The sequence below is a fragment of the Borostomias antarcticus genome (assembly GCF_949987555.1).
Source record: "Borostomias antarcticus genome assembly, chromosome: 3".
Lineage (NCBI taxonomy): Eukaryota > Metazoa > Chordata > Actinopteri > Stomiiformes > Stomiidae > Borostomias > Borostomias antarcticus.
The window spans coordinates 9,350,137-9,376,082 of NC_140236.1; the positions used below are offsets into that span (position 1 = coordinate 9,350,137).

Below are 25,946 nucleotides of genomic sequence, written 5' to 3' on the forward strand. Positions count from 1 at the left end.
CGGACACAGCTACTGGGTTGAAGGCGGGGCCAACTACAGAGAGGACATCATGGTTGGGTGGGGACGGATACACATAAAGGGACAGGGTCGGGGACTGGGTCAGCTGCAGGGTCATGAACAGCTACAGGTTCAGGGGACAGCACAGTCAGGGGACTGCTGCGACACAGGCACAGGGGACAGCCGCAGCACAGGGACAGGAGACGGCTGCCACACAGGCACGGGCTGAGCATTGGCAAAGGGCCCGATAGCTCGGACACGCTGGACCTTGGTAATGGCGCTCAGATGGATGTGTGGCAGCAACAGTGATATTTCACGTTCCCACTCATTCATAGGGGATCGATAAAAGGTGATCTTTGGAACAGAGAGATGGAGGTGAAGGGAGCTATGGTGGGTCTTTTGAAGGTCCAAGGATTTATGAAAATGCACAAAAGTACAAAAGAGCTGGAGGCTGCTTTGTGCTTCGTGTGATTTAAGTTTGTTTTAGAACTTTATTTTGTAGAACCTAAGTTAAGTTTTATATATATATAAGGTCAAGCAAGGTAAAATTCATGAATACAGTAAGAACGGTACTGCAGTTCCTAACAGTGACCCCGTTCATATCACTACTGCAGTGACTACAGTATTTATGATCGTAAATATTTTTTTCTCATAGACTGCTCATAGCACAGAGACATTGTGGTAAGCAAAGAGTGGAGGAGAAGTCTTGTCAGCACTTTGAAGTTGTGTCTGGTATGGAGTGTGTATGACCTTGGTTTATCTAGAGAGCTGACATATCAAAGATACGGCCTCCTGGCCTGCATGTCTGGTGTTTGGTGCCTTTATCTCTGGCTGGGAACACTGCTCTTTTTCTTTTCTGATGCTGAAACGTGTTTCGAGTTTCTAAATCTATTATGATCATGCCATAATAATAAAGGCAATTTATTTTAAAGAGACTGCCTCGGAGTCTCTTTTGTGATTTATATGTCTACATATTCTTATCCTCTGACAAACAGATTTTGAGTCCAGGATGTGCTCCTAGCCAAACATTTTGGACAGCTCTCTCTCTCTATCTGCACCTCAACCACTTTTGTCTTGAAATAAAATATTATTTCACATACAGTAGATGCTGTTACTTTGGGTTACTTTTTTCTCTGAGTATTCCTGAAATAGGCATATGCTAAACACTGCTGCTATCACCAGTTCACAGATTAATACTGTATGCCTGCAGATTAATACTGTATGCCTTCTCGGAAACATAAAATCTAGTCTTATACTGTATGTGTGTGTTGACTTTTAGTGATACAGAAATAGCCTCTTCCTTTCCAGCTATCCTCTTCCAGAGAAGCAGATTCCTACAGTACATTATAGATTTTTCTATCTGACAGCCCTTAGTGTGGTGCATGCATATAAATAGGGCTTTAGTTAGGGCACAACTCAAACTGCTAGGGTCATCATAACTTGATATCGCTGTAGGGTCTGACTTCTCTTTATATTGATCAGTTGGATCAGCATAAAGCCTCACATCTATAAGGTTTTCTTTGGGCCAGAAAGCAGGCTTTTCACATGGGGAGTGGCTCGTAATTAATGACAGTGTGATGATTTATATCCTGAGAGTGGAGGGTAATCTCCATGCTGGGATACGAGGGAGCAGGGCGTCTGCAGCACAGCAGCCCCAGGTATAATCCTGTGGTGGTGTGGCACGCATGTGTGTGTGTTTTAGGTGTGTGTGTGTGTGTGTGTGTGTGTGTGTGTGTGCGCGCGTGTGTATGTTTTAGGTGTGTGTGTGTTTGTTTAAGGTGTGTGTGTGTGTGCGTATGTGCATGCATGTGTGTGTATGTTTTAGGTGTGTGTGTGTGTGTGTGTGTGTGTATGTGTGTGTGTGTGTGTGTGTAGGGGGGAAGGGGGTTTTGTAGTGCACGGTTGCCAGGGAACAGCCATGCACTAATTACAGCATCATCATAATACCTTCTCATTCTCTTGCCTCCATCTAGTGGACATTTGGAGACACATCTGCTATATATATATATATATATATATATATATATATATATATATATATAACCATATATATATATATATATATATATATATATATTGGATGCCTTGTACTCTAGAGGTGTTTGATGTTTCTATATCATCCAAAATGAGAATCTATTTCATATTATAATCTTCAACGTGTGTGTGTGTGTGTGCGTGTGTGTGTGTGTGTGTGTGTGTGCGTGCATGCGTGTGTGTGTGAGGGGAGGGTAGAGGGAACTCTCTTTTGCCATTACCAGGAGTAGAAGCAGAAAGAACATCAAATATTTAAGCCTCTCACCTTGTCATGAAGTCATAACACGTATAAACACAGAAAAGAACAAAGGGAACATGAGCAGGAGTACAGAAAGACAGAGACAAATACAGCGATGGGATGGTTCAGTATGGCTCTAAGCACGTTTTGCCCTTTCTTTGTTTCTTTGTTTCTTTGTTTTTCTGTATGCAAGCATACTGCATTGTGATTGAGGTAGAATTTAGACGAGTAATGTGTACATAAAAAAAGAAATGCTATAAAATTGTTTTGACTTATTTCGTGGTTTGACTGTGACATTTGTTATTGGCCATTGGCATGAATTGTACACATTGAATTGGGCGAAACTAGTTTCATTGTAGCATGAGCCTGGACAAGTACAATGTAACTGTAAACATACAATACACACAATAGAAAAACCATGGTGCTTAATAACAAATGTATATGTGCATTTGACAGTATATAATGTTTAAAACCACAAGTGGACTATTTCCATTGTAAAGATTAATGCCAGGCACTGAGATCCAGAAGATAGGCTACTCCTCTTGTCCAGCAAGTAGTCATGAAGAGGCTTGATGTCAAAAGGTCACTATTTTTTCTTCTCATTGCCTCTGGGAATCTTCAAAAGCCCATCTCGTTACATTTAGTGTGCAATCAAGTGGTCAAGTCTAGAGAGCAGTCTGGCTTCCATAGCCACAAACCATTGTCTTTTTTCACAGGTCCCTATCAACATCTGTGTCCATCGGATCCTCCATCATGCTGTCAGGCTCTCTAGTGACACCTACTGGTCTGTAGTTGGTCACACCATGGCGCATGGAACCCATGCCAACTGTAATTCTATAGTTATTTGTGGATGTGCTTCAGCTGTTTATGGCTCCACAACCCAATTGTGAGGGGTAGAACCCAGTCTGTGATGCTGGTGTTTAGCCAGCAGGAGGTGCTATACTGAAGTGGGTAAGTGATTCTTCGGTAGGTTTCTCCGCTGCAGCTGGAGTGGAGATGGGATAAGGGGGCACCCTGTGTAGAAGAGATCAGATGTCAACTCTTTCATTGCTCGAGACTTAATGCTTCTCAAAGCAATGGTAGAACAAACAGGTTCCTAAACGTTCATACCCTCCTGACAGCTAGGCCCGATCCAGCCCTCCAAGCAGGTGCAGCGGCCATTCCTGGTGTCACACTGTGCCCCGTTTTTACACTCGCAGCTCTCTGCACAGTCTGGGCCGTACCGGTTGGCAGCACAATCTAGACACACAGCCAGACGGAACAGGTGTGTAAGCAGCGTCTTGAATAATAACACTAGTCCAGGGACGACCAGAGTGCTGGAGTAACTTAGTAGTGAATGTGTAGTTAGTGTTGCTGTCACACTTACTGGTGTCACAGCGCGTCCCCGTCTTTCCTGGGGGGCACAGGCACCTGCCACTCGTGGGGTCACATGGGATGTCCCCCTCGCAGTCACATGACTGGGTACAACCCACCCCGAAGTGGCCTTGCTCACACTCTGGGAGTCGGGGACAGAAGGAGAGGGGAGGAATCAGGACAGGAAATGTGTGCTGTAAATGAGGATACGACCATTAAAAAATGGACTGGACCGCCACTAACCCTGCTCACAGCGGTATCCGTGGTAACCAGGGAGGCAGAGGCAGTGGCCTGTTCTGGGGTCACAAGGGGCATGACCTCTGCAGTTACACTGAAGCTGGCAGCGGTGACCATGGAAGCCCTCTGGGCAGGCTAGGCAGATCAAAGGAATAATATTAGCTGACAGTTCTAGGGAGTAGGGAGAATGGTAGAAACAGAAATGTTCCTCAAACAGAAATGCTCGTAACTTCTCACCATGTTCACAAAGGTGGCCATAGTAGCCAGGGTCACACCGACATTCTCCTGTCACCCTGTCACAAGTCCCGTTGTTATGACAGTCACACTGTAGGCTACAGTTGGCTCCATATCTTCCAGGAGGGCATACTGAAACAATTAACAGAAACACACACAGACACTCTGTCATAAGTGGAATCACATGTTGTCGTTTTTTATCACTGCCATTATAGCCAGAGTTTTCGCAGCTGGGTTCAGACCTTTTTCACAGTTAGACCCAGTCCAGCCCAGTCCGCATGTACACACTCCAGACACGGGGTCACACACACCCCCATTACTGCAGTTACAGCGCCCGGCGCAGTCCACCCCGAACCAGCCCTGGGTGCAGCCTGGAAGACACACACACACATGCACGCACACACACACACACACATAAATACTGTACACCCTGGAAGTGGAATCATAGTAGTATCTGTATAGAACTTTAGTAACATGTAGTTACAAAGATGATTGAGTATTGAGTGTATGTGGTTACCCTGCCCGCAGTCTTCTCCTCGTTGGCCAGCCTTGCACACACACCTGCCTGTCACCGGATCACTGTGTGCCCCGTCACCGCACAACGCTACCCGGCCACAGTCCTGCCCATAGCGACCCACGGGACACGCTAACAGAACCCAGAAAGGATGGGAGGGGAGAGGAGTCAATGCCCCATTGACCAAAGCAAATTCCTAGAATGTGTAAAAGCCACCATGGCTTCTAATACTGGTTCTGATTCTGAGACAACATTCAAATTAGAATTCCGAGTCTTTGAACAACGTTTATTCTGGAACCAGCCCTCGTGGTCTAGGGAAAAACCGATGACCCAGGAGGGGTACTCACTGGTGTTGCAGTCTGCTCCTATGTACCCAGGCGGGCACTGGCACGTGCCAGTGGTGGTCTGGCACAAGCCCTGATGCTGGCACTGGCACAGACGCTCGCAGTTTGGCCCGTATCGTCCCTCCTCACATTCTGTCACGCCAAGCAAAATGATGCTCAGTCATACGGTGCGGGTTAACAACATCAACAACAACATTCTTCATTGGCATTTCCACGAGATGCCCGTTGAGAAGAGGTAGTGGCTAGTTCCCATCAACGCAGATACCGGTCATACCCTAACCACCCACCTAACCCTACTCCAACTAACCCTAATCTTACCCCTAACCCTAACCCTAACCTTAACCTTAACCTTACCTTAACCTTAACCTTAACCTGACCCTTACCCTAAACGGCCTCTGCGTTTACGGGAACTAGCCTTTACCATTGAGAAAAATGGAAAGAGCTTGCCTTGATCACAACTGCTGCCTTGGTAGCCAGGGGCACAGTAACAGAGGCCCGTGACAGGGTGGCACAGCTGGTTGGTGCCTGAGCACTGGCACACCAGGTTACAGTTCACGCCATATGTGCCAGGCTGGCATGCTGTCACGGGGGATTTTGAGAACACGTTTGCATCGCACGGTATCAAAATGAACCAACATACAGTATGCGTTGCTTGCTATATAACTAGGGAGAAGAAATTTCGATCTCACTCTTCATTCTTCCGTATCCGGAAGCGTATCCTCAACTCACTTTGCTCGCAGCCGTTGCCGGTGAAGCCGGGGGGGCACCCGCACTCGCCGGACACGTGGTTGCAGGAAGTGCCGTGGGGACAGTCGCAGCGTTGCGCACAGTCCTCTCCATAGGAGCCAGGTAGGCACGCTGTGACAGCATACAAATAAATGCTCATACAAGTCATATGATCAGATACTGCACTGCTGTAGATGTTCTGTGATGTGCCACTAGAGGGCGTAACTTACCTCTGTCACACAGCGGTCCTCTCCAGCCAGGAGGACAGATACACACTCCAGAAACATGGTCGCACGGGGCGCCGTGGTTGCACCGGCATCGGCCCTCACACCCAGAACCGAACAGGCCTACTGTACATGCTGTTTGGGAGCAGCAAATGCACGCAGAACCTGAATACATGCCCGAAGAAACGCAGCTAAACGCACACACACAATATGCATACAAGGAATCATAATAGAGTGCCTGTTTCTCACCTGTCTGACAGAGCTTCCCCACCCAACCAGGCTGACAGCTACACTCTCCAGTCTGACGGTCACACACACCCCCGTTCACACACACGCACGGCTGGGCACAGTCTGCGCCGAACCAGCCGTGGGCACACTCTGCCGAGGGAGACACGGATAGAATCGCCCTCAGTCTCCGGGAAGTATATGAGGAGGTGTCATCACATTCAAATGAAAACAAACTTTATTTGTATAGCGCATTCCACACTCTCCTGCCTACCTAGCTCACAGGCCGCCCCGGTCCATCCGGCCAGACACGAGCAGTGTCCAGAGAACCGCTCGCACGCAGCTCCGTTCTGACACAGGCACTGCTGCAGACAGTCTGCCCCGTAGAAGCCTGCCGGGCACTCTGGGAAGAGAGGGACGTGCGGACGTGAGGTTAGGGACTTTTCCATTTCTCTACTCCTGCGTCTGGCCATATGGAACACACGCGTCATGTTCTCTCGCACGGCATACTAGTCTCCGCTTAGAAGGAGGGTTTTTATGGAATGGTTTGGGACCTTGGGAGTCTATGAGTACTGTAGGCCTAGCTTGAGAGCAAAAAGAACCATCGTGGGATCTTCATAACAGTAAACAGTAACAGTTTTGACAGCAGGGAAAGGCCTGTTCCTTGTATGAAGAGATGCTATGTATTGGAAGGAGAGAAAACAGCTTCCTAAAAGGCTGCTTGTGAATCAATCTTCCTAGTGTTGGCTGGCTGTGAGGAATGAATGAAGTGTACAGATGTTGGGGACAATGTGACTACACAGATGATGGAAGACATTATGTCCCAATGGAAGAAACTCCTGCGTGAACTCTCATAGACATGTACAAAACACACACACACACAGACACACACAGACACACACACACACACATCTACAGTAGCATTCTGAGGGAGTACCTTTGTCACACCTGGAGCCGGTCCAACCTGGCATACACTTGCACTGCCCACTCACAGGGTCACAGCGAGCGTTGTTAAGGCACTGACAGGTGAGGTTACACCCATGCCCAAACCACCCAGCCGGGCACGCTAGAACAGGACACAGACACAGAACGTGATCGGAGAACAAAAACCCGTCACAAGCCTTTGGAAATATATCAGCACAAATGTCTTCTCCACATCACTGGAACAGCTGCATGATGTGAATGCAGACACTTCTTTGTCTCTCTCTCTCTCTCTCTCTCTCTCTCTCTCTCTCTCTCTCTCTCATCTGCAGTCCAGGGCAGAAAAGCTCATGTGTTGATCTCTGGATTTATGCAATGGCAAATGCAAACAGACATGGTGAAATTCATTTTCAAGCTCACCATGAGAGGGAACACATTGGGCTGTACTATAAAAACTTTACCGCCTCATTAAATCTAGTGCCACCTGTTTTATTCACACTATTGGTTTTCCCTGAAAAATAAGCTTTTGTTCGAAACAAGCAGTTCAACACATGGCTCATTACTGAGGACTATGATTAGTCACACCAACCGCTCCCAGCCTTTTCACAGCATCAGCACACACTGGCTAGTTCACAGACAAGTGGTTTGGAAGGACGTACTGGTGTTGCATTGTGGTCCGACCCAGCCGGTGGGGCAGATACAGGATCCTGTGAGGTGATCACATCTTCCCCCGTTCAGACAGTCACACTTCTGCTGGCACTCCATCCCATAGAAGCCATCGGGGCACGCTGCAGAAACACACACACACACACACACACACACACACACACACACACACACACACACACACACACATTAGTGCATAACTTACTTGACTCTGTTTCAACAAAAAATCAATTCACGCAGTCAGTCACACACACACGCGCATACACTGCTCTTGTTACCAGATCGTACGTTTTTCGCAGTAGGTGCCAGTCCAGCCAGACAGGCATGTGCACGCTCCGCTCACGTGCTCACAGGCCGCCCGGTTGGCGCACTGGCAACTGTGTCTGCAGGCCGGCCCAAAGGAGCCCTCCGGGCACTCTGCCGCAGCCGGGCCGGAGGAGGAAGGAGAGAGGTGTCAGTAACTGTCAAGATTGGGATTATTTGGGGATTTGGAGTGTCCAGAATTACACAGAAGGTTTATGAGCTCCCCCATACTCTGTTGGCAGCGGGGCCCCGTGTAGCCCGCCTCGCAGCGACACTGCCCAGTGACCGGGTCACAGCTGCCCTCGCTGTTCTGGCACTCACAAACACTGGTACAGCCCTGCCCCCAGCGACCCGCATCACACGCTGCAATATAGAAAAGAAAAGAAAAGAAAAGAAAAGAAAAGAAAAGAAAAGAAAAGAAAAGAAAAGAAAAGAAAAGAAAAGAAAAGAAAAGAAAAGAAAAGAAAAGAATTAAAACAGACCGACCTGCAAAAATGGACCATATCACATAGGCCTGCTGCATTGTTGCACTTGCTATAATGAGGACGTCACGGTCAAGAATTGTGAAATGTGCCTTTTACGTTTACGCTTGGGTTTGCACGTGTACGTCAGAATCAACGTCGCTGCCCCGCGCTAGCTGTCCACGTTAAGACATACAGTACAACTCTTACAGTATGTGAAGGAAATATACTGGAGGTTCCATTTTTTATTTCTCTTTACTCAGAAGTGATGTTTTGGAGTGTGGACAATATTTCATGTCATGTATGAGAAGCATAGTAGCCGTGAGAACAGGCTCGTACTGTCTGCTCAATGTGGTAGCTAATAATACGGCCTTGTGAAAAACCAAGTACAGTACTGGCTCCCTCAGCCTGCTTAATAGCACACAGACAAAAAAGTGTTACAACAAGGACCGTAAGCTTCCTGTACTAGCAGAGGCACACAAAGGCAGTCTTACCCCTGCTACAGCTGGGCCCAGTCCAGCCCTCGGTGCAGACACAGTGACCGGTCACTGGCTGGCAGTGTCCGCCGTTCTCACACCGGCAACGCAACTGGCACCCCTGGCCAAATCTACCCGCTGGGCACACTGTGAACAGATATACAAGCATGCACCGTGAAACACAAGAGGATTAATTGGCCGTGTGTGTGTGTGTATTTTCCCTGTGCTCAGCCCGTCTCACCAGTCTGACACAGGGTGCCAATGTATCCAGGCTGGCATCGGCATGTGCCATCGTGTTTGTCACACACTGCCCCGTTCAGGCAGGCAGGACACGACTCTGCACAGCCAACCCCCCACTGGCCCTCTGCGCACTCTAACAGAGAGCAAAACAACATAGATTGTCAATGACAGAGACTGAAAAGTATGCAAATTCCAAATGATACATATCTATTATGATTTAATCTAATTCTGAACTAATTAAAAACTACACATTTAAAAAAATGAAATTCACTAAGCTGACTTAGCTTGATCAAACTCTACTCAAGTCTAGTACCTTCATGGAGAACATGTTCAGAACAAATGTCTAGAAGTTTAATTGGACCCGGATGAAAAGAGTGAAACCCTGATCTTCACTAAGGTTGCTTGGTGGTTGGAAAGTTGCATGCGGTCACGGTTCAACATAGTTTCACTACAGTACATCTCTCCAGGTACATGCTGATTTAAAGAGGTGGATTTTTAAGACAGGCGCTCTAGGAGAAGATAGCTTTTTCCATATTCCCGTGCCAGGATATTCCTAAGGGGGCACCTTCATGCCTGCCAGTAGTGATGGTTGAGACTAGTTCCTCAGCTCACCGAAATATAAAAACAAGCCAAAAATGGAACTTGATGGATTGAGGGTGCAGATCCTCTCTCATGACGCTGTCCACACGGCTCACTTACCCATCTCACAGTGCTGTCCTGTCACCCCTGCTGGGCAATCACACTGTCCTGTCACCTTGTCACAGCGGGCCCCAGAGCAGTCACAGGACTGGACACATCCGCTGCCATACCGGCCGTCTGGACAGTCTGTGAAAGACGACGGGCACACCCCGTTACTCAAAAGTCCCAAAGTTCTGAGGCTACTGTAGTAAGGGGACAGACAGAGGTTAGGGGGCTCAAGTGTCCCCGTGGTTAATAGTCAACATATCCTCATATCCTTCCTGGCCCTGCGAACACGGCGCTCCGAGGGACTGGAGGAGAAGTGGGAAGCTTACAGCAGATACAGTAAGTGGGGTCGGAGAGGAGCTGGGCCAGGACGATTCCCTGCGCTCCCCCGTGTTCCTGATTGGTTGCAGATGTGCGGAGCCTCTGTGCCAGCTCGCTGTTGTGTGCTTAAAGTAGTCCTGTGATTTCCATAGCGCACACGCACTCGCGCAAGTCAGACACACACACACCCCCCAACCCCGCACACACAGACACGGACACCCCGCCTCACACCCCACATATCACACACCAGTGAATCAAGGAGGTGAATATACTGTACACACAGTACAGTATATGGCACAACACACAGTACATTTGTCCACCCATGTCTGGATGTCTTCAGTGGGAAGTCGATGAGCGAGCGGGTGGAGGCCTACTGCAGAGAAGCAGACCCAGAGGACAACTTCAGTTACCGCGTCTGTTCCAGAACATCTCTTTCCATGCTCTTAGCATTTTAAAACGTGTTGAACAGATTCAAACAGCTGTCTTTCCATGTGCCCAATTCATTGTAGTGAAACCTTCTGTTGGAGCTGTTCTGGAAGAGCTGTCTTTCACTGGGGAGAACAGATTTCTCGATGTATTGGCCCAGCCGGTGCGGGGGCCGGCGTGGACTTCACCCACCTAGATCGCAGTTGTCTCCGCGGAAACCAGCTGGGCACTGTGGCCGACACTCCCCCGTCACGTGATCGCAGGTGGCGCCCGGTGAACAATCGCATGTCCCCTTGCAGCCCGGGCCGTAGTAGCTTCTGTCGCATTCTAGGAGTGGAGAGAAGAATATTTAAAAACCCACTTGATCACACAGGTCAGACCTGTACCAGAGGAAGCCGAGCGGTTCCCTCGCCCGGGTCGCATGTGTCAATCTAGGGGGTCGGACGCTCACCGTCCTGGCATATCTTGCCCTGGTAGCCGGGCTTGCAGACACAGGACCCGTGGCGCCGGTGGCAATCCAGGGTGTTGGTCTGAACGCACTGGCATTCCTCAGAGCAGCCTGGGCCATATCCCCACTTTGGACATGCTGGAGAGAGGAGACCGCACATACATACGGTCAGACGGGACAGCGGTCAGGTCATGAAATAATGGCTGATGAAACGGAGAGATAGGTCATTGTTTATTGTTCATTTGGACCCCCATTAGCCTACCGCTAACGGGGGTCCGAAGCTACTCTTCCTGGCGTCCACACAGAATGAAACATAACGAGACATAATGTATAATACATGTGTAAAAGGGGGCATCTAATGAGAGGATATGCCACCTACGTAGGTGACAGAAGCGCCCGTAGAGTCCTGGGTCACACAGACAGGCGCCGTACGCACGGTGGCACCTCCCTTTGTTGGCACAGTTACACCTCTTATTGCACAGCTTCCCATACAGCCCCTTAGGACACCCTGCAGGGAGAGACAAAGCAAGATGGCCGTGGGAACGGGGGCAGCGATTTGTTGACTTTTGTTGTACAGTAATAGAAACCGGGCGCATAATTCAAGGCGGGTAGCCTACAGTGACACGCACGCTGTGATAGAAGTAAGTGATATCTGACAGATGTTTATATCGGAGGTCGGGACGTGCGCATGCTCACCGTCCTGGCACATGTCTCCGCTGACGCCAGGTGGGCAGCGGCAGTGGCCTGTCACGGGGTCACAGCTGGCACCGTTCATACACTTGCAGCTGAAGGAGCAGTTCCTGCCGAAGGTGCCCTCCGGACAAGCTGGGTGGAGAGAGGAAGAGGAAGAGAACGAGACAGGAAGGGAGAGTCACCTCACGTTAAGATTTCTACAGTGTGTCTGACGTTTCTTCTTAGCCTGCGCTTGTTCCCCAGCTGCGAACTGACTTTGGTTGCAGACGAGCCCTGTCCAGCCGTCCGGGCAGTCGCACCGGCCCTCCTCCAGGTCGCACACTCCTCCGTTGGAGCAGTCGTCACACGTTAAACTGCAGTCGGGACCGAATGTATCGTTCAAGCACACTGAGAGGGAGAGAAGGAGAGGAGGGGAGGAAGGAAAGAAATGTCACACTTGGACTGAACAGAAATCTTTCGTTTGTTTGTTTTTTTAAGGAAGGTTTGGCAAAGAAGCAAGATTTTTCCAGATAGAAACATCAAAGATGTTTGTTCTAATTCACATCTCTATAGCTGGGATAAAGTCACTCTATGCAGGTGCAAATGTTCTGTTTGTGAACAGTCTTTTGAGTGGTATAAGATTACCGAACGTCTGGGTGAGGGTGCTCTGGGCACGCAGCTCTCCCGGACTGTCGTCCTCGTAATCATCGTAGCGGTCCAGCGACTGTGGGGCGAAGTCCCTCAGCAGGGTGACCTTGGGCCGGGGACGCTCCACGGCCACGCGGCCACTCCACTCCAACGCCTCCACTGTCTCGTGCAGGGCTGGAGGGTGGGGAGAGACAATCGATGACCGCAGGGCATGAAAACATTCAAAATAGTCCTTTTTTAGGGCTTATGGAGCTCACTATGGAGCTTCGGTTGTGTCTGTGCTTAACATACGGACACAGGAGAGCCTGTCCTCATCCAGGCGGTGTCTCAGGGGACAGAAGCACTGGAAGGATCCAGCTGTATTCTGGCAGGTGTGCTCGCAGCCACCATTGCCTACCAGACACTCGTCCACATCTGCACAGCAAACAGAATCACAACGGCATAGAAAACTCATATCGAATGTGAACTGGGTCGCTATCCTACTGTATGGGGATTTGCAGTACCCTGCCTGCAATAAGCACGTTCAGCACATTTTGATTAAGGCAGTAGAGAGAGCAGTAGAGAGTGCAGTAGAGAGACTATACCATCACAACCACATCCGTCAGAGTTGAGACGGTAGCCAGCCCTGCAGTAGCACTCGTAACCCCCGGGATAGTTGGTACAGTCCTGCTCGCAGCATGAGTTTCCTGCATCACACTCATCCAAGTCTGAAACACAAACATACAGTATGCACACACAAACACAAACACACACACACACACACATCTGACGGGTAGTCTAGATGCCAAAAACGGTGACCCGGAAATGTCAATTACAGCAAACTTTTTTTCACAGAAATGTGTTCTATATAGTTAGGAAAGCCACATTAGCTTGGTTGCTACTTGAGGAACTTTGAGCATTTCTCAGAAGTCAAGATGGCGGTGGCGGCCATTGTTGACGTTGGCCAATCTTGATGACTAGACGGTCATGTAATACCTAATTTTTGTGGTTTACAGAGGTGGGAAGTCCATTTCTGAAGTCGTTTTGAGATATGGGGTCAAAGTCAAGGACAAAATGAATGAATGAGTTCAAATTTGATCATAAATCAGGTAAATCACCTCTATGTATGTTTCCTACTGAAGATTTCCTACTTTCCTAAAAGTAGCCTAATGTAGCCTATTGTCATTTTCAGTGTTTGTCATTGTTCATGTCATGAAGACAGAACCAGAACACCGTCTTATGACCTTTATAGAGACTATATAATAGATGGATCTACAGTGTCACTAGTCACACAGAAATATATAGCTAGCTATATACCAAAACAATAGCTAGTACAATGTAGTAGGCTACACAACTCTAGTAAGCCATTACAAGCAAGTATCATGTGTAGCATAAACATTCGGCGCGCGAATCCGCCGCAGAAAGTTAAAATAAATTGAACTTTTGCGAATGTCGCCGCGCGGCGAATCCTGGCCGTCGCATGGCGAATCCTGGCCGTCGCGCCGCCAAGTTCTGCGATTGGCGCCGCCCGTGCCGCCCGCCGCCCAGTTCACGCGAATTGTAGGCCTATTGACTTTCTATGTAAATTCGCCACGCCGCAGGAAAAATTTGCGCCCGGTGTGAACACAGCATAACTTGCACGACCGTCTCTAGGTCATCAAGATGTTGAAAATTGAGCAACTTCAACAATGGCCGCCACCGCCATCTTGAATTCTGAGAAATGCTCAAAGTAGCAACCAAGCTCATTTGGCTTTCCTAGTAATAAAGAATACATTTCTGGTGGGGGGGGGGTTATTGTAATTAGCATTTCCGGGTCTTGTAAGGGACAGATACAGTAGGGCTGCCAACTAGACTAGGGTGTCTGGCAAGAGGATTGAGACTTGCAAGACACAGTTCCTAAGTGGACTGTTATGAATCATCAACACAACTCTTTGCTCACCCACACAGGTTTTGAGGTCTTCTTCCAAGTGGTAGCCATGGTTACAGCTACAGACGGGTCTGAGAGTGGAATGCCGACACCGATGGGAACATCCTCCATTACTGTTCTCACAGCTGTTGACTATCTCCATCTCGATGCCTGGGACAGACGCATACCATATGGAGTATGTTGTCATGGAGGTCAATATTTTTGGCATCATACACGTAGGAACATCTGTACTCCTGTTTTGTATCTTTTTGTAAAGAGGACGTCAACACCGTTACAGTATTAAGAGTTGCATGATACCAGTGGAAGGGATTGGGGGGACAACTTACGATAGCATTTCCTCCCGTCCGATCCCAGCTCATACCCTGGGTGGCAGACACAAGTAAACGAGCCAGGGCTGTTGTGGCAATTGTGGGCACAGGCAGCCTGGCCGATCTCACACTCATCAATGTCTGCAAAGAAACGCATGTTCCTGACTTAGAACTTCCTGCTTCCATGATCACAATCCTCCATCCGCCATTACCACCATCATCATTATCATTTACCATCATCTATATTGTGATCATCATAATTATCATAATTACATAGATACTGATCCCCCTATAGGGGAAATTGGTCTTCTCCTCATCTGTATCAACTATCAGTTGAGTCAAGCACAGGGTTAGCCAGCATGACCAGCACCCCTGGACAATATGAGCTAGCACTGGGGTGAAGTGCCTTGCTCAAGGGTACAATGGTAGGCAACCCTCTAGGCACCTTCCGGTCACTTGTCTGATGTTTTAAGCACTGGGCCACCCACTGCCCAACATTTCCATTTCCACCAACACTATCATCATCGTAATGAGACGGGTATTCCAGAAAGCGGCTTTAGTGAACACCCTGAGTTTGCAAACCCTGAGATTGAATTGAATTGGATAGAATTTCAGGGTCAGTGAACTCAGAATTTTCACTAAACCCACTTTCTAGGAGAATACTATGGAGTCAAAATGAGGCCAGAAAGCATTGTAAACGTAAGTGAAGTATTGTAAACAAAAACATATGAATTGTAAACGTAAGTGAAGTATTGTAAACGTAAGTGAAGTATTGTAAACGTTAGTGAAGTATTGTAAACAAAATATATAAATTATTAGTTAATTATTAAAAAATAAAATACAAATTGCATTTACAATACTTTTTTGCGTTTACAAAACCTTTTCTGCATTTACAAAACTTTTCTGCCTTTACAATACTTTTTCTGCGTTTACAAAACATTTATTGCACTGCAAAACATTCTGGCCTCTCTTTGACGTGGGGGCGGGGCTAGATGAGTGGCGTGTCCAGAGAGGAAGAGGCGGAGTTTCGGGATGCCCACCGCCATATGAGCGCTGCTCAATGTTTTTTGGACTTCTTCTATGGTTTTGATTTATATATGGCGGTGGGCATCCCGAAACCCCGCCTCTTCCTCTCTGGACACGCCACTCATCTAACCCCGCCCCCACGTCAAAGAGAGGCCAGAATGTTTTGCAGCGCAAGAAAGTTTTGTAAACGCAGAAAAAGTATTGTAAAGGCAGAAAAGTGTTGTAAACGCAGAAAAGGTTTTATAAACGCAAAAAAGTATCGTAAATGCAATTTTTATTTTATTTTTTAATAATTAAGTGATTATTTATATATTTTTTGTTTACAATACTTCACTTACGTTTACAATACTTCACTTACATTTACAATTCATATTTTTTTGTTTACAATACCTCACTTACGTTTACAATACTTTACTTACGTTTACAATGCTTTCTGGCCTCATTTTGACTCCATAGAATACCCCCCCCCCCAGCACTAGAGGAATGTTTATATGAATAGTAAATAAGGTTTATTTACCTTGACAGTTTTTACCATCGTGTGCCAGTCTGTAACCAGGACGACAGCCACACTGAGCACGTCCCCCGGAGTTCCTACATGTGTGCCTGCAGCCCCCGTTCCTGGCTGCACAAGGGCTTCTCACTGAAATACAGTAACATATGTTGAATACACACCAACACACACACACACACGCACACACACTCACACACACTCACACATGCACACGCACACACACACACACACACACACACACACATTGGTAGTCCTCTCCCCAGAGTATTTGAGGGAGTAAAAGGGTAATTGGGTTAACTGAGTGTGTGGTTATTTTCCCAAGGCAGCTCATAATCACTTCCAGGTCTGCACCCCTGAGAGAGAAATTGGAAAGCAGCTCTGCTGAACTGAAAGAATTCTTAGATTAAAACTTTTTTGGCAACCTTCTTAAATTCATTTGACCTATCAAAAGAGATGTTACTGAAAAGCAAGGTACACCGACCCAGCAAGTCAGAAATAGAGAGGCATTTTCAACATTATCGAGACACAAACAAGATCATAACATGCCGAAGGATAAGATAAAGATGAGATTAACTTTAATACTCCCGGGGGGTGGGTGAGATTTGGATACTGGGAAATGGATATCTACATGTATAGTGACTGTGGTAATTGTCTTGTATCAGACTAGAAAGTACATGCGATCATGGTGTGCTCTTGCTCGTTATCTTGGCTTAAAGCTGCAGTATGTAACTTCTGCACTGTGAGCTTTTTATGAGTTAGTTACTTGGGTTTGTGTCGTGGATGTGATATGTAATATATATGTAACTATGGATTAGGCATTCAAAGCAGTGTTAATTTTGACAGAGAAAATTTGATTTAGTTGTAGTCATACTGTAGTTGCAGTCTTTTGACTAAAATGCAATTTAGTTTTAGTCATATTTTAGTCAGTTTTAGTTTTAGTTGACTAAAAAACATTGACATTTTAGTTAACTAAATCTACAGTAGTCTCGTGAAGAAGTAAATAAAAGTGGTTGACGAATCATTTTCTTCATACAGTAGATGTAGTTTTCAGACAAAATTAACACTGATTCAAAGATGGTGCAAAAGAGTTTCTATGACTCCTACTTCCCTATAACCTGACACGCCAGAAGGTAACTCTCCATTGGAAACTGTTTGGAAAACGATAGAAATCTGCCCTGGGTAGCTGTTGTATTTCAAATTCCTCAGAACCAACGGTGATTGCCGATATCGTTTTACGATTGGGCTCAAAATTTTCTCTATCGAGGGTATCCAGACTGATTTGTGAGTAACAAGGTGAGCTTGCGACATCAGGATGGTCTTACAAGGCTAACGTCCATAGGCCACACCACAGAACCTGCGCTGTAGTGTTGCTCTTGGCTCCGCCCTTTTTTCCATAGACTTACGCGGGGAATGAAACAGCTGTAAAACGCTTGGAAGCCTCTGAAGAAAAATGGAACCAATGATTTAAAACTTAATCATTCAAAGAATCGTCTTTGACTTTGATACCCAGAAAAAACTATATATATATTTCCCTAAAAAGTATTGTTGGCGCCCATGGTGTCATATAACTTACAATACCAAGATTAGCCACTACGCCGAAATCCCCTCACAGTCTCACAGCCAGTTCCTGGGGCTTGGTTTGGGTACCCCCATGCACCCATTAGGCCTTAGAAGATTTTGTTTGAATGCTCTGGGGTCAATCTGACACCAAATTATAACAGGTATTTAATGTCAAATTGCTGTAGCAGAGCCAAACAGCTGTCTACAAAGATGTGGTTTTCACAGAGGCTCAATCACTTATCCCTCGCAGTTTATCATTGATTTAGCACTCTTAAATCAGACTTGTAGTTACTATGAAGACCCTTCAGTCAAAATGACTAAATTACTGCATAGTGTCTGGCAAATAGAATTGGATAGCTTTGTCCCTGCATTACAACTACATTGCGGTTGGCTAATTCAAGCATTAGTGTTCATTGTTTCTGATTCTGGAAGTGTTTCACAGCACACACTCACACCCATGCTGGATCATGATTGGATCATCGTTGAATCAAGGTTTCATGATCATGGCGACAACGTGCTCTGGTGAGCCTCAGACATGTGGACTGACCAGGCCAGTCTGCTTCCTGGAAGACAGAACAATGGTACCGCCGCACATGCCAAGACCATGACAAGCTTCAGTCTGGCCGGACTCACAACCAGACCTCAGTGTCAGATACATGACAAGAGGAATTTTAGAGCTTGCCAACAATTACAGTAATTTAACATTTGGTTTACAGGTTACACGCCAAAATGGCTTTGGGCTCTGTTCTACATCCTAAAAGAATTACTATAATTGTATTTCTATCAGTCTCTTGGTGCTAAAATTGGCTTAATGCATGTCTCCTATCAAAACTATTTAACCATGACTTGAATGCAGTTGGATCGGCAATGTTTAAACATTGCATTTTCATTTGAAAGCACTTTAGATACTGATACAGTGCACACCAACGTGTTAATTTTATGAGAGTTGCAGTATTTGCCTTTGGTTTTCATGGGGCTTGTTAGGGAAAACACAGTGCAGCTGGGCTTTGGAGGAAAAACATCGAGCTGGACTTTTATAGGCATAAAATGGCATCAAGTCAGTTTGCCCCCTGTGCAGACAGGAAGTGTGGTCAAAGCACAGCCAATATGGCAGAGCTGTGTTGCTTTAGCTTACTCTTAGTATGACAAAAGGGGATTCTGTCCCATTGCCATGCACATCATTGTCCAAGAGTGGTTTGAGAAAGAAAAAAAGAAAAACCTTTTTATCTCCCTGGCTTTCCAGTATAAGCCTTTTTTATCTGCCTGGAGATATAAGCCGTTTTTTTTTTTTTTTAATCAGAATATAGGACTTGTGTTGTCCTGGACACACACACACACACACACACACACAAACACACACACACACAAGCACACATGCGAACACACACACACATGCATGCATGCACTCAGGTAAAATACACCTTACTATTGAAAGACTTGTACTCACACTTGCAGTGCTTTCCGTCCTCTGTGAGCTGGTAGTTGTGTCTGCAGCGGCACTGGTAGTGAGCTGGGGACAGCTGAACGCAGTCCTGCTCACAGCCTCCATTGCTGATGACACAGGAGCGGACGGCTATGGGGACAAGGAGACAGAGAAAAGAGGGATCATGTTGTGCATTGTTTACTTTTTGACATTCAAGCTTCTGTTCCAGACCTGCAGTGACACCTCCAGTCCAGTGTATCCTGGCTCAGACCGTGGTCACTGGCTTCCAGGATTTAGACTGGACCACCCAGACAGTAGCTCTCAAGGACAGATGCCCAGCGTACCTTGTGGTATAACTGCTGCAGGAAACACAGCCATCATTTTCACTTGGATGCACGAGGACAATGGGTGATACAGTTGAACGAAAAAAAAAAAAAACGAAAACAAACATAAACTCCATCTCCACTCCTTTCGGAATGTGACATTCACTGACCCATTGACTCTTCTCTGTTTATCTTTTGATTGCCATCTAGGAACAGAAGCCCAGTAATAACATGGAGTGAAATGTCAGGGCAAATTGCTTTCCCTCTGCTCCATTAAAAGGCCATCTGATTTTGGACAGCAGGGGGGACCTGTGGCTCACAACAGAGTTGTGTATATGGAGTTACTTGGAACCTCCCTTGTCCCTGCAATTCTCAAGGAAAGGTGAACAGGCCTGAATGACAACCTGCAGCACACTGATCTCAGCACCTTTCAACTTTGAGTTTTGTGTTGAAGCATTCATATAAAGATTCAGAAACAAAAGTGCATGGCAAACATTATTATGCAATTCGATCCATTCAGCAATCAACTGCAAATCTATGCAAAAACAATAGAGCAGACCCAATTTGGAGACAATGTTGAAATGTTGGAATGTGGATGATGGAGCTAGCGTGATTGCGACTGAAAATACTTAGTAGCATAATTATACAGGATACAGTATCTGTCATGAATGCATACAGTATTAGTTGTACATACAGCAGCAACAACAGCAACAATTGTCAGGAACAAAACCTGCATTGATTCATTTGGTGGTCTGTCTGTCTCCAGTTAGCCTGTAAGGTACTTGTTCCCTCCCTCCTCTGCGGTTGTGCGGTGGCGGGAGGTCTTGGTATGGTGTCAGCATAAACCACAGGAATGGAGCCCTTAGATGGGGGGGCTCTGGGCCAAGCTGGCCTCTACTGTGGAAGACAGAGAACCTCTACCTTGGCTGATCGCTTTGGTTGCTTTGTTGTAAGCGTGGAGACTGCTCAGAGTACTTGAGTCGCATAAGATATTCAGTTGACTAGCTGACAATTTCGTACATTTCATGAGGGTGACTTGACGATCCACATTTTTCTCATTAAGTCATTTCATACAGTTTATGAATGTCGCTCTACTGAACTGAAGTGTTGCTCTACTGTTTGGTGGACCGTCATCTGGGTTTCATTCAGAGTCGTAAATTGAATCCTCTTGAAAATCATAGTATGGAAGGGATGGAAGGGTTTGTTTGACAAATGGCTCATGACCATCAAAGTTAGCCTTGATTAAATCTAAACAACTAACCCAATTGATTCATTGCTCCTAGACTGAATATAGCTGTGGTGTGCAGGACCACATGGGATCTGAAAGTAGTGCATGTGTCAAAGCAAAGGCTGCTATTTTGGTGATAGGGGTAGGAAAACAAACGTGTGTGTAGTATGACAAACATGAATAATATGAACTGGTTTCTGAGGGGTGTCAAAAACACATTAGGAATAACAAGTCAGGTTATTTGTGGCTGCAGCGTAACATCCAGACGGCGTCTCAAAGCCGGCGGTGTTTCAGCTCCTGACTTCCCACAGCTTGATGTGGAGGGAGCTCTAAAATCAACCTGACACACCGTAGTGCAAGAGGGCCATGAGAGAACGGCCTGTTGAAACACTACGATACAATGATGAAGCTGGTGGGGGGGGGTCTAAGGTGGGAGATATAGAGGGAGAGGGAGAGAGGGATAGAGAGTGAGAGAGAGAAAGAGAAAGGGATAGAGAGAGAAAGGGAAAGAGAGAGAGAGAGAGAGAGAGAGAAAGAGAGAGAGAGAGAGGTTGGGAGATATAGAGGGAGAGGGAGAGAGGGATAGAGAGTGAGAGAGAGAAAGAGAAAGGGATAGAGAGATAAAGGGAAAGAGAGAGAGAGAGAGACAATGTGTTACTTTATAACCAGGATACAGACTCACTGTGACAAGGCTGTTGAACACTGTAAACCCCTCTACCTCTACCCTCTACCTCTACCCCCACTAAAACAACAGGCTCTTTGATTCCCCTCTGACACAAGCGAGAGGTGGAGAGACCCCTCTTTTTCTGCTTTGATGTGGCTCCAAGCCTCTCAAGTCCAGGGTCCAGATGGTAGTGGGCTGACTACAGTACAATACACTACAGTGGGAAGAAGCCTGACCTCCATTGACCTCTCTAAATTCCCCGTAGGCCGTAGGTCTTACCAATGCAGGTCCGTGCGTCGGTGTGCAGACGGGTGCCTGGGTTGCACTCGCAGTAGTAGGAGCCCCGGGTGTTCACGCAGCGGTGCTGGCAACCCCCGTTGTGGACCTGACATTCGTCAACATCTGTGGGAAGAAAAGTCGGCCAAAGAGTACAGAGACAAATATGTTGTGGTTGAGATAAATTGCAGTTCAATAGAGCAGTATCTCTCCGCCTCGATACTTTTGTTGTTGTTGTTACTAAAAAGGGGATGGAAAAATGTTGAAATTGGGGAAGATAGCTGAAAGAATTTAGAGACAGATCGCACCAGACACAACATAGCCTGGTATGTTCACAAATACAGTCTTCCATCAATAGCGGTGGTGGTGGGGTCAAAAGGACAAAGGGTTTAATCTGTCACCTCCAAGACAGGCCAAGCGATGTTGGGATGCCAGAATTTCTCACAGTAAAGGACCAAATGTCATATGTTTCTTCGCGGAAACAAGCCCAAGTGTGTGGAGCTCAGGGTGTAAATTATGCAAGGGGTTTTAAAATGGTGATATTTTACAGCCAGAGCCAGGAAACAATTTAATATGGACGTGTCAGTGATGTGATGGGCCAGGGAGAGCGTAAAAACTGAAATGTCTGGAAGAATTAGAGACGCCATAGATGGAAGATGAAACATGCCGTATAGAGGCTGAAAAACTCACAATGGTGCAGTGGTGTTACCTTTCACTACATTCAAGGGCCAAAGAAAACCTTATTTATGGTTAAGGGAATGTATTCCAGGAGGTATAAAATGTACTTTGTTCAGCAGCCCACAGAGTGACTGTCAAACTGTGCATAGAGGAATGAATGCTGGTTATAGACAATAATACAATGAGCCTCAGAGGTGTTCTTAACCTTGACATACGCCCAATGACCTTGGGGTGGGAACAATCATTCCCAGCTTTATGTTATGAGCACAAAGCCATGTGAGAAAGCAGTCCCTAGGGGGCGGGGCAGAGTGGGACCTTTAGAGGGTGAGTGGGGGGCACTTGACTTTGATTAGAGGGAACACATCTCTCTGGTGGAGGAAGAAGTGCTTGTCCAGACGGCTCATCAGACAGTCTGGTACACTCTCAGAAGGGGTGTGTGATAAAAGGGCCTGATTGCGCCCCAGAATAGTGCTCCTGTGATGCTGATTAAAGGTCTTCCTGCCAGAGCTAAGAGCCATGGCTAAACCCCAGGGGCCGTTAGATGTCCAGCAGGCCCTCTGAGTTGATATGGGCTCCTACTGTATCTGTGGCTGTGCTGCAACACACGTGTATCCCCTCAGCAAGAGACCCTGTGCTTTCAACAGTTCTTCTGATGGTGAAGTAGGCAGTTATTTGCCATCGAACATGGGTATTAAGCCTTGGTGGGATTAACCTTTCAACTCCTTTGCTTAAATATGACAGAATAGTTGTTTCACAGGTCATAAACATCAGTTATATCAGTTAAATAGCAGAGGCTCTGAGTGAATACAGATTGGCATTGTTTTCACATGCCATCAATTATGTTTTTTTGGTTTGTTTACAAAGCAGATGCAGTATTGTAAGTCTTTTTTTTTTTATGAAACACAGCCGCGAGGAAGATCAATTCCTTAGCCATATCAAAATGAAAATGATTCCAAAAGTCTGTAATATGCCCGGAAAAAGCCTAAACCAGCACACGCATAATACACTACATTCCAGGAGGGGGACAAAACCATGGAAAGCTCTGTACACACTGTACACTGTGCAGTACACAGATTAAATCAACACATATGCCTGCACAATAGACAATACATTCTAAGTGGGCCTCCCAAATTGCCCTCAGACTGAGTACAGGCACTGCAGGGTAATGAAGAACACCTGCCCAAAAGATCTGCAAAGAATCTTAATCCTTGTTGCCCTAAGGGTCGAATCTATGCACTCTTCTATACATGTAGCCTGGTCAGGAGAGGAATAGAATACAGTTTGCGCTCTCTCTCTCTCTCTCTCTCTCTCTCTCTCTCTCTCTCTCTCTCACACACACACACACACACACACACACACACACACACACACACACACAGAGTCAAGGCCAATAGGGAAATGTACGGTAGCACAGAATCATTATAGTGTCATTACACTATTGGCAGCAAAAGGGGATGGTGGCCACTGTGGGCACAAAGCGTGTGACTCTGCATGTCTGCGTGCTCTCTCTCTCTCTCTCTCTCTCTCTCTCTCTCTCTCCGTGTGTTTATCAGTCTGTTATCATCAGCGAGGCCAGAGCTAGGCAGCAATGTGCATGAGAAGAATTCTGAAGTCTTTATGTATTTATGTATTTTTGTATTTATGCGTTATGGCACCTTTGGATAAATTACATTAAAACTGTTGTGAATCTCAGGAAGGTATTCTAATCAACCACATGTGTAAGACATCAACAATTGTTCATAGTTTAGGGACATTAACCCATGAATGTTTCTGACAATAATTATCCCCTGATCTCTTACAATAATTCTTGCCAGTGATATCATCAAAAGTCTGTAAATTACTAAAAGTGCACAATAACATTCAATTGAATGTGTTTAACAGCTGGTCTGAAGGCTCTCTGTGCTAGGGTGCTTGCCATGAGCCAGGAGTCACACTGAGCCAGGATAAACATGTTTGTGGGGATGCAGTGGGATTATGATAGTTACCCAGTTGGCTAAATCTGTATCATGCATCAACTCACATTTATAGGTACTGTATGGAGTACAGAAGAGCTTCCATCCCTCTGTAAGCTTTGTTTGGGAAGTGACAGGTATGTGTGTGTGTGTGTGTGTGTGTGTGTGTGTGTGTGTGTGTGTGTGTGTGTGTGTGTGTGTGTGTGTGTGTGTGTGCATTCCTGCGTGTAGTTGATATAGTCCATACTTTGAGTGCGTGTAATTTATATAGTCCGTACATCACATACTGTATCAAGATGCACCCGCTTGTAAATCATGACTCGCAAAGGAATCTCTCTGTCTTTCATCTCATTGTCTCGCTCTTTTCTACCAGAGTGCAGAATTCCACGCATTTCTGTGCTGGACACAGGATGATACCTCCCTGGCTCTCTGACAGGTGAGGGGCCTGGATGTCTCCTAGCGCATTCAGAAGACAAACTACAGCCACACCAGGAATGATACTATCTATACTTTGGACTTGAGATGAGCTGGAATGGAAGTTAATCGAAAATCAAACCTTGACCACCAGCTTTGCTCAGGTACTGGAATTATTCTTATATTTTACTTATACTTATATTAAGCACAACATTGTAAACAACAACAACAACAAAAAATAATAATAATTTAAAAAAGAGCTGGATGTAATTTGTTCGAAAAAAACGGGTATTGCAAAACCTTTCACCACCAGCTTTGCTCAGCTATACCTGAATAAGTCACACTTCAACAAAGATGGATGCAGCTTACCACCAAACATCTGACCATGCACACTGAACACTCACCTGGACCTGTGTATCCCACATTGTAGCCATTGTATCCATAGAAACAGGTGTAGCAGTTTCTGGGGTTGTACCTGTACCTGCTCAGTCCGTTGGCTCCCAAACACGGGCTGTACAGGCGCCATAAGCCCACCAAAAGCACCATGAACCATCCAAGATGTGTCATGGTTAGACTGTTACAAGTGAAAGGGAGTCTATGCAGAGCTAAACTTGTGCAGGACTGTCCATATCATGTTTCAGAGGAACAATCACCAGACCAGCTGAGACCCCAGGTTATGTAGTGAGTAGTAGTAATAATAATAGTTAAAAAAATCTGTGGCATATGAGGCAAAATTGACCTAGTCTCCTTCTGTTGTTCTGTTTCTCAGCTGTGACAGACATGCTGTATGTGTTGCTCTGTTTTCCCTTGGAACTCCTCCCCTTCTCTCTCTCTCTCTCTCTCTCTCTCGCTCTCTCTCTCTCTCTCTCATACACACACACACACACACACACTCTTTCCATCCCTCCTCCTCTCTCTCCCCTCAGGTACTGTAACAGTCCCAGTCCACATGCGTGCGGTAGTGAAGGGGAAAACGCCGCAGCTGAGGAACCTTCACTGAGATTGCATCAGAGAAACTGTCCAAGTTAAACTCCTGAGCCCATACCTGAACCTTACAGTATTCTGCAGAGAAATGTAAATCACGTGATATAATAAGACATTTTGGAGCTTTGGAAGCCATGCAAGGTTACTCGGAGCTAGGCTTCTGACAACTAGCTGGCTCACCACAGGTGGTTATAAGATGAGGACTGGGAATAAAAGACAGGAAAATATGACTGAATCCAACTGTACTGCAATCCTCATGAAACGGGTTCCCCACAGGAATGTGTGAACTTGAGAAGCGTGA

At 46.3% G+C, this 25,946-nt stretch overlaps 1 protein-coding gene across 1 annotated transcript; it reads right to left on the minus strand.

Annotated features, from left to right (window-relative positions):
* Positions 1-129: 129 nt before the first annotated feature.
* On the minus strand, positions 130-25,228 carry LOC311307180 (uncharacterized protein; the record flags this gene model as incomplete). The annotated part of the gene is made up of 35 exons (XM_084435980.1): positions 130-351; positions 3,213-3,283; positions 3,380-3,508; positions 3,636-3,764; positions 3,866-3,994; positions 4,097-4,225; positions 4,336-4,464; positions 4,611-4,739; positions 4,955-5,083; positions 5,399-5,530; positions 5,681-5,809; positions 5,908-6,036; positions 6,151-6,279; positions 6,401-6,529; positions 7,064-7,192; positions 7,707-7,835; positions 8,002-8,130; positions 8,248-8,379; positions 8,972-9,100; positions 9,195-9,326; positions 9,893-10,018; positions 10,817-10,951; positions 11,076-11,210; positions 11,452-11,580; positions 11,769-11,897; positions 12,021-12,152; positions 12,390-12,566; positions 12,684-12,806; positions 12,977-13,099; positions 14,311-14,448; positions 14,625-14,747; positions 16,150-16,272; positions 19,151-19,276; positions 21,621-21,743; positions 25,066-25,228. The coding sequence occupies 35 exons, from the start codon at positions 25,226-25,228 to the stop codon at positions 130-132; spliced, it is 4,629 nt and encodes a 1,542-aa protein (XP_084292106.1).
* Between the last annotated feature and the right edge of the window lie 718 nt (positions 25,229-25,946).